Genomic DNA, 9467 nt, shown 5'->3' on the forward strand with positions numbered 1-9467 from the left:
CGTAACCATGAAACGCTTTGCAGTACAGGTGTTGTAGACTTAGCCTGGGTGCTGAAGCTCCAGCTAAACACAGCCATTCACCCACAAAACATATCAGGCGGCTTAATGCAATGTCCCTTTACAAGGTCCATTGCCTTCCACCGCTCTCACTGTCTACAACTATTCTCGTAAAGTTGTGAAACTATTTATTTCAAAACCTTCAGATGCTCCAGCAGAAAATGAGGACGAGGATGAAGGGGAAGGTGACGCTCCCAAGGCAAAGAAAGCAGGTAAGTGGCGCCGCGTATTGGCGAGGCAATTCGGAAGGTTGCGCCAGTCTTTCGACGCCACCTTTCTTTTTCCTGGTTGATCCAGTATGACTACGGGGTTTTTAGAGCAAACGAAGAAAGCGAATGCAAGTGAATTCTCGTTATCATGCCAGAAAAGCAAACACTATAAAAACATTGCCTAATGCACCACAGGAACAAAGAAAGCTTAGTCACATATAAAGCCCCTCTTTATATGCCTGCTTGGTCTAGGGGTAACGTTGATGCAGGGGTCCTGGTAGGCTTATGAAAGGAGAGGCCTGAGCTCTAATTGCATTGAAGAATATCGCTGAAAAAAAAAAAAGAAACATATAGAAGAAGGAAGTTCTAGTTACTGATGTGCTTCGATTGTGTTGCAATCTGCAATGGGGAGTTACTCCTCTCATCTGCAGTGTACACGAGGTGTGAATGATCTACCTAAGACAGAAATGCGGCATAAACTTTGACTGCGAAGAACCATCGCGCAGCAACTCGTACTTGTGGAAGAGCTCCAACCGTGCTAGTTTGTGACAATGTTAAAAACAATGTAGTTTTTCACTTGACGTGGCGCTAGTTTATCGAGGCAAATTGGATTAGGTAAATGCATGACAGACGTTTCAACTGGGATCCGCCTTTTTCACAAGATCGCTGTGCGCATGCGGGTCTCTCCCCTGGTTGAAAACAAATCACCAGCCCCAGCTGCGCATGCGCAGTTCTTGGCCTCCGGGATCGTCGCAGCTGGAACTGATTTCGGAGGCCATGTACAGTTAATATTCGTGATAGACGTATGCGATAGATGGCGGTAGCTGTCAAGACCACAGATCGCCATTTCACTGGCGGCTACGTCTCCCAAGCACGTTTTCAACCAGTAGCAGACGAATTTTCAACCACTCCCAGAGGGCCCCACATTTCGTGAAAGAGGCGGATTGTACGTAATTTACAATGTATGCGTGATCCGGGTCCCAGATGGCTGACGAACTTGGACGATCGGAAGTAAAATAATAATAAAAAAAATATGGTATCTTCTCTGAGGTATGAAGGAGAGTGTTTCGATTGCGCTTCAAGACCCATAGAGCAGTTAGCGGGTACTTGTTGGTTTGCGTGTTAGGAGCTGCCAGTACCGGGTGGAGCTCGAAGCCCATCGCTTTGCAGCGGCAATACTTGCAAATAGTAGAATCTCAGCCGATCTGTTATGGAGAGTGTAAGATCTCGGGAGGATGCATAGAGTTAATGACAAGATTTGTTTTACATCCAGGGTAGACCGAGAGGAAGGTGGCTGCACAGTACTACTTATCGAAACGTTGGCTTGGCTGACGAACTGAGGTTCCCCCTCTATCCTTGTTCAGTGCCCTTTCGTAAGATTTCTTTTGGAGGTATTAAGGACATATGCTTCTATTTTGACGAATTTATTTCGCTTCGGTGAGGGGGAACAGCGAGGACGTTTTATCCCCGTGAAGTCACGCTACGCGCTCTCCCGGCTTTACGAACGTGGTACTATTGCCTCTATAGACCCTTTATTTCCTCCGTGGGTCACAACCACGAAAAAGAGGCTGGGAACAGGCCCCTTTGCAGATGAGTGGTTGATTGCATCAAATGGTTCCTGACGTTAGTTCAAATCAGAAAGGGCACTGTGTGCCGGAAGTGTTAGTGCTTTCGGTGACTGCTTGAGTTGACGCAACCATTAGTCCCGAAAAGAGCAGCCATTAGTCCCTTGGACTCGCTGCGAAAATGGGAGCTCAGCTACGGTTAGTCCCTCCCCCCGGACTAACATTCGTACAAAGCGTTAAGAGGCTCAGCCAGTCGCATTTAAAAAGGTGTAAAACAATGGCCAAGTTTAGTGTTCCTTTTTCTAGCGATACGCTAGAACTACAGACCTGATTCGTCGATTTGAGTGATCTCTGCTTGTCCGCTTCTTGCAGGTATTAGTTAGCAGGCTGTTAGAACCCACATTCGCCCTTGGCAGAACAAATGTGCCCATGCCGTGACTGGTCTGCTGTTTTAGTCGTTTGACCACATGTCAGGGCCAAATTGGCAAGAGCAGCAATTTTGGTAGTTGTTTCTTCCCTGGGACAACTAGGGCAGATGCCGAAAATCTAACACACCGGGACTCCTGAATGTCGATACTCCTAGGCTATGCAGGCATATTCCTCAGTTTGGTTGAAGCACGGTTTTATGTCGGGTGGTCACACACGCAATGTGGTAGATTACGACGCTATTTAATGCAAATATGAGCCCCGAACCCGAAGCGCTAGTACACTGAACTCGCATTTAACCTAACTGCACTAATTGGCCCTTCAATTTTTGCGTGTGCTGATATTTGCCCTTTGAAGCGAGGTAATTAAAATTAAGTTTGGTGTAACCTAGCCTAGCACTGACCAAGGACCGACTATGACCTGACTTTTGACCTTAATTTGACTTCATTGAACTTTGACCATGACCTAAACATGCTTGAGCGAAACCAGTACTTCTAGTGCACTTCCTTGGCGTAACCGGATTTAGCCTTTCTTACTTTTCACCATAGCTTCTCATGTTGTTGCCTGAAGCTCACGGTCCACATTTGCAGCCTCGGCAGGGAAGGCGAAACCGGCGAAGTCCGCCAAGAGCTCCAAGCAGCGGGAGGCTCCGGAGCAAGAGGAGTCTGAGGAGGAGGAGGCGGAGGGTGGTAAGTAGTGTCTTTGTGTGGCGTCTCGCTAGCGCTTGAGCGAATCATGAGCTGTAACTATAAATGAAGAACAAAAGATTAAAAGAATCCGAAACAACTCATAAAGCTATTAAAGCAAAACAAGATAAAAGGACCATAATTATCATCAGCCTTTTTCATGAATTGACCCTTTCGTGTGCCAGTTGTGGTATCCTTGTTGCCGGACACGAATTTCATCCGTCAAACCGGACTTCCGACCTTCTTTTGGAGTCCCATCTGTTGCCACTAACGACCACTGATTATAGTTACTTGGCCTGTTCATGCTCAATAGTCTTTTCAGCAAGAATTTCGTTTAATTACGCCTGTTTTCTGACCCTTTGCTTCCTCCTTTCTAATAATGTTGCGATTAAATTACGGGTTATTCTTCCACCGTTACCCAAGCATATTGAACTGTTTCAGTGAGATTTGCTTACACCTGTCATTTTCCCTTCTACATGTCAGGTGTTCCTTTCTAAAGTTAAGGGACACTGATTAACTTGCATGCACTATACGAGAATACCTACCCGATACATTCCGTTTCATTTTTACCCTCCTGATTGCTCCATTCTCGTGGTTCGAATGACAGTAGATGAATTTTCATACCTGCATGGCTGTCGAAGTTTGTAGTGAAAATGCTTTCTCGTATTTTATGCAGACTCTGCACAGGCGTTTGTCATATCTGGCGCATTTCTGTACCATCATATTGACTGTTGGAATAAGAGCAGTTGTATATAGCCCTTACGAAAGCCTGTCCACTAACTTTTTTAAAGTTTAGAGTTGTTTTGAGTCAGCTAACGAACACCATGGTAAAATGCGTTGTAGGCAATAGGAATTGGTCCTCGACTACTTAAAATATCATATCCACATTAGCAGTGACCCCCTCCCCCCCCTCCCTCTTCCTTTTGCGTACTAAAGCATGTCATTAGTGAAAAGAGTAGCCACAGTGTATTCGAATACAACTGCGGCGTGGGTGAAAGCGCAGGGATATCAAGTGTTTTACTACTAATAATATTAAGCGGAAGCAATCTGATGTCCTCAATTAGCTTAAGAAAATACCATCGACCAATTTCTCACGAAATGATCTGCAAAACTTTCGAAAAGGGGCAAAATTAACTTAAAAAAAAAAGCAACATCTAAATGCCGGGACTTATGAAGTTCACGAGAGACCACATAATTTCTTTTTTCTAAGCTATGCAGAAGAGTTATATGGCAAATTATATTTGCATAATATTGGTCGTCAGTCGTTGCGCAAAATATATTCAGTGCTCGCTGCAGTTCACCACAAACTAATATACGATAAATAAGTTGCGAAATACAACTAAATAAAAAAAATAATGCAAGATGTAGTACACGCCCTTCCTGGCAAAAGAGCAAGGCTTAGATTTGTGTGCAAGCTGCAAGGGTAGCGAGTGTTCATGTGCAGATTTTTTGAGCAAAGAACTTACCAGCATCATGTCCGGCTACCTTTACCCTCACTTCTGCTAAGCAACCTGTACAGTTGAATCCCGCTATAACGAAATTCACGGTGCACGAAAAAAAATTCGTTCTCGCGGAACTTCGTTATCGCAAAAATTTGACGTGAAACGCAGAAAGAATTGCCCAAGCAGCAGCAAAGGCGTTTAATGCCAAAAATCTGTAAGCTTGGTTTGCTTACGCTTCACGGCGAGCAACGCCGTCACGCGATTTTCGCACTCGGTCAGCAAACCCATTGCAACATCGTCGTCTCGGACAGCAACGAAATTCCTGATGACATCAAAAGCGTCCATCACCTGTACGGCGGTTGCCGCAGCCGGCGCTTCCTGTACGTCGTCGTCTTCTTCATCGGCAGAGTCCTTATCATTCCGGGCAGCTTTTATGATCTGCTCATCACTCACATCTTCGTGAACAACAACACAAGCGTCAGCGCCGATGTATTCGTCGAGCTCGAGATTAGGCGGCACGGTTCCTATTTCTCCCAGCGTTTTCCAGGCGGCCGCGATCCCCGGAGCCGGTGACGCCTCTTCGTCGTCGTCTGTAACGCCTGGTGTTAGGCCAGCAGAGTGTACGGGTTGACCTTCGGCAAATCCGGCGTGCCTGAAACAGTTCACAATTACTGAGCTCCCCAGTGTGCTCTAGGCAGCAGACATAATCTTCAGTGCCACGTACAAGTCCACCTTCGTGTCTCGGCCGGTTTCAGTGTTAAAAAGCAGCCGCTGAATTAACCTCCCGCGGTAAGCGCGCTTCAGGCTAAGAATCACGCCCTGATCGAGAGGCTGTAACACAGACGTGCAATTGGGAGGGAAAAACCTCAGCTCCGTGTTAGTGAGCTTGACTTCGTCGGAGTGATGCGCTGAACAGTTGTCCAAAAGCAAGCAAACTTTACGGCCCTGCCGCTTCATGTCGTGGTCGAATGCCATCATCCACTCGGTGAAAATAGCGCGGGTCATCCATGACTTGTTGTTCGCCTTGTACTGCACAGGTAGGCTACGAGTTCCCTTAAAACAGCGCGGCTTGGCACTTTTGCCTATGACTAACGGCGGACGCTTGTCCGAGCCATCCATGTTTGTGCAAAGCAGCACTGTGATGCGTTTTTTGCTGTGTTTGCCGCCGTGACAGCGCTGCCCCTTGAAGTCGAGCGTCCTAGCCGGCAACATCTCGTAGAATAGCCCGGTCTCGTCGGCGTTGTAAATGTCTGCAGGCGCGAAGTTGCTTAAAATTCCGGCCATGTTACTCGCCTTCCAAGCAGCTGCTCCGTCCACGTCTGCTGACATTGACTCGCCGCACAACACTTTTCCAACGATGTTATGGCGGGCCTTGAAACGGTTTAGCCAGCCAATGCTGGCTTTAAAATCATCAATGCCAAGTAGGCATGCATAGTTCAAGGCTTTCTGCTGGACGATGCTTCCGGACAGGGGGACGTTGCTGGCTCGTGCTTCCACAAACCACGCATGCACTGCTTTGTCCAACTCTTCATGGAGGGGCCGCGTCACCTTTTTGTGCTTCGAGGATGTGCCTGAAGCAAGTGCCATTCTCACGCTGTCCTTATTGCCTAGAATCGTTGACAGCGAACTTGCAGGAATTCCGAAGTCTTCAGCAATTGCCGCTTTCTTCCTTCCGCTTTCTGCTTGGGCGATTATTTGAGCTTTTTGCTCAAGGGAAAGAGTTTTGCGTTTTTTCACTTGCGTTGCCATCGTGTCCTGCGGATGAAAACTCGTCGTTGTCGAAGAGAAAGGCAGCGAGTGAACAACGCGACCACGACACAAAGCCAAAATGGCGGAACTGCAATCACGTGATTTCATGCTTAATGTGGCTTTGGATTTGACTTGAACTTCTCGCCAATAAAACTAGTTTCGGTTTCGATTTTGAACGCGAAAATTTCGTTGAAGCGGAAACGCTCTGCAAAAATGGTTCGTTGTGCAGAGAAATTTAGGCCATTAATTCTTATAGGATACTCGCGGGGAATAAAAAATTATTCGTTGTCGCGGAAATTTCGTTGTGGCGGTATTCGTTGTGGCGGTATTCAACTGTAATGATGTTTGTGAGGTGATCAATAATTCCTTGGCTTGTAAAGATCTCTTACTTGTTTAAGGAGTTGAATCTGTTCCTTATAAGGCGTAGCGTAAGTCCCAGAGCTTACTAAGAGTCTGGATGTGTTCATCTTCGTCGGCGGTGCTCGCAACTATACTAGCGCCTCAACAGCCCGTTACACAATTGTTGATAAATGGCAGCAGTGTGTTATTTTGTCCTTTTATTTGCATACGTGCGCGAAGCGCTCCACTATAGGGAGTATACACCTACTTGACAGTGAAGGTCAATTTATGGTACCTCTCTACTTTCCCTGGTACTTAGAATTCGTTCATGAGTGGCTTCCTTATTAGCCTCCTACGTTCTCTCTTCGAGGCTGGACTAATCAGGATCGTTCTGGTTAATTCGAGGTAACGTCCTGGCTTAAAAATCAATAAGGTGAAATTGACATGAACGGAGCACGCGGACAACAGATAATAGTCATGTTTAGATCGTCGGCAAGTTAGCGATCCCGCCCACATGTTCTGAGGCCACATCCACTAAAAGGTCGATAGAATGGCGGCGGCAGGTCCTGCCATGGCGTAGGTCCCAGAGCTTATTAGTCTGAATGTCTGGATGTGTTCTGGATGTCTGGAAGTGTTTGGGAGTCTGGATGTGTTCACCTTCGTCGGCTGTGCTCGTAACTATACTAACGCCTTATCTGTGTCAATCTTTGATAAATGACATCAGTGCGTTATTTTACCTCCTATTTTTTTTTCTTGTACCGTGCACGAAGCTCTCCACTAAGGAAGTATGCCTCTAAGTCACAGTGGCGGTCATCTTGTGGTGCTTGAAACAAGGCGAAAGGCTGCAGGCATAATAAATAGACTTATCATTTCCTTTTCCGGTTTTCACTGCTAAAGCTGAGCTCTGCACCACAAATTGGCGCCTGTGAAGTCACCTGAATACTTCCTATACTACGGGCGCCTGCGCAGCGCCTTATAGTTGCGAGACATCTCCGGCACAAGCTTATCGAAGATGTCAATAGGATATTGGAGTACATTTCCCGAAAAAATAAACCTAGTAGAGACGGGGGGCAGTTATTGGTTGATGAAATTAGGAAATTTGCAGACATAGTTTGCCGACACTGCTATAGCAAACCTTGGTCCTGCTATGAACGTAGCTAAGCTGTCGTTGTTACATGCACACGTGCGACTCTGGGCACATGATTCGTAGCATGATGAAAAAACAAAAACAAAACAAAAAACGGCAACCTTTGAACGCATACTATGTGTAGTCTGCTGACTCGAAGGCAGAAAAAATCGAAGGCAGAAAAGGCGGATTCGAAGGCAGAAAAAATCATAATAATGAATCACTTCCTTTTCAGAAGAGAAGTCAAAAGCGGGTAAGCCTTTGCGTCGTGCGTCGCTGCCAATTCTTTCCTAAGAGTATTGTAGAGCTGCCGCTGCTGGTGCACCGGGGACAATGAGTGCAGATGGCCAATATCGATATGTCATCACGTTCTAGCGACAGATTTTTATCACTAAGAAGGAGAAAAGGTTCATTTTTCAGGCATTAAGCTAAAAAAAATGTAGTTTAGGTAACCGCCATTTACCGAGGTGAACTATGGAATGAATTCCAGACATTGTTCATTAGCAGCCGATGATCACCGAGTCCTTTCGATCTTGACGTCAGAAGTTTGAATTGAGTGTCCAGCAATAGTACTTTCCTTCCTTCCTTTTTTTTTTTTTTCTTTGACTCCAAATTTCTCACCAGCAATAAATGGCTCTTCTTGAGTCCAATGGCAGCTTACTGATTGCTGGCAGGCATTGTTACCTTCGTGTAGTTCACAACTATGGAAAATGCAGCGTTGGCGTCGACCTTATCTTAGGATGTGCTGGGCTCTTATAGCAAGAAGTCTGACAGCTTGGTAACCGGTACGATATTTTCACAAGTGGCGCTCGTAGTTTACGATGAGGGAGATCTACAAGTGTGCCAAGCCTAAAGATAAGCGTCGGGCTTTAATGTCGCTTCAGGAGTTGCCTTAAGTGACACATCAGGACGTCATTGTATACTGTCAAATTGGTTGGGAATGGGGGACTGTGGATAGATGCGGGGCACTTCGCCTGTAATGAATGGGATTTGTGTGCTTATTTATGGCAGTTTACATAGCTTCAAGAACACGGCCATTTCTCATTGCATGTTTCTAGTGCAATGTTAGGCATTTGCTGGCTCTAAAGGAATGCCACACAGACTTGCATCATGTGAGACAGATATACGGCACTACAGAAAGATGCAATGCTGAACAGTAAAACCCAGTAAACAGGCTTGTTACATGGACTCAGTGCTCTTTCGCAGTATAGTGATGCACGTGCGGGTTTCTAACTGCAACTCTGTCTTTTTCTTTGCAGAACCCGAGGAAGACTCTGAAAAGTAGCCAGACGTCGACGACCGGCGCAAGGGACAATAAACTGAGAGAGTTAACCGAGGTGGCTTCCCGCTTATGGCCTCAATTTTGGTTCTAGGGCCAGAAGCCTTGCGAGTTCAGCTTGCGTTGATACGCGTACTGTGATGCGGCTAGCATTGCATTATACAAGCGACGACTCTTAGAGTGAAGGGTAAAAATGAGTTCCCGGATTTTCGCGCCCAACATGGAGCAAAACAGGGACGTTTTATTGCCCTGCTGCGTGGTTTAATTTCTGCGCGAATTTTACGGCTTGCAGAGGGTTCAGAAGGTCGAACATCGTTTGCATTTCTTATGGGGTAAAAGATTTGGGGGCATAAATGGTAGAGGAAATTTATAATTTTCGAGGATTGTAATGTTGGTAGCTTTGCCGGAGTCTTAGATGTAAGGTTACAGCGCAGCGTAGTTTTCGGGAGAACTTTCTCTTCAGAGTGCCTATTCAGGTCTTACTTTTCAGTTTTTTGGAGTTTATTCACGTATGTATACCCTAGTATACATACGTGTTTCGCTTTTTTTGCTGGCGTTATGGAAGCTTCCTTCGTGTTTCAAGACGGCT

General features: G+C 46.0%; 1 protein-coding gene across 1 annotated transcript in view; it reads left to right on the top strand.

The window, feature by feature from the left end:
* The window catches only part of LOC146176055 (uncharacterized), a 34280-nt gene extending 25396 nt beyond the window's left edge, over positions 1-8884 (top strand). The window contains exons 8-10 of the mRNA XM_084581244.1: positions 204-269; positions 2848-2946; positions 8859-8884. Of these exons, the coding sequence (XP_084437370.1) occupies positions 204-269; positions 2848-2946; positions 8859-8884 (191 nt within the window). The remainder of the gene's footprint in view (positions 1-203; positions 270-2847; positions 2947-8858) is intronic.
* The last annotated feature ends 583 nt before the right edge of the window (positions 8885-9467 follow it).

Source organism: Amblyomma maculatum, chromosome 10 (assembly GCF_055883805.1).
Source record: "Amblyomma maculatum isolate TAMU_Amacu chromosome 10, ASM5588380v1, whole genome shotgun sequence".
In the NCBI taxonomy this organism is placed as follows: Eukaryota; Metazoa; Arthropoda; class Arachnida; order Ixodida; family Ixodidae; genus Amblyomma; species Amblyomma maculatum.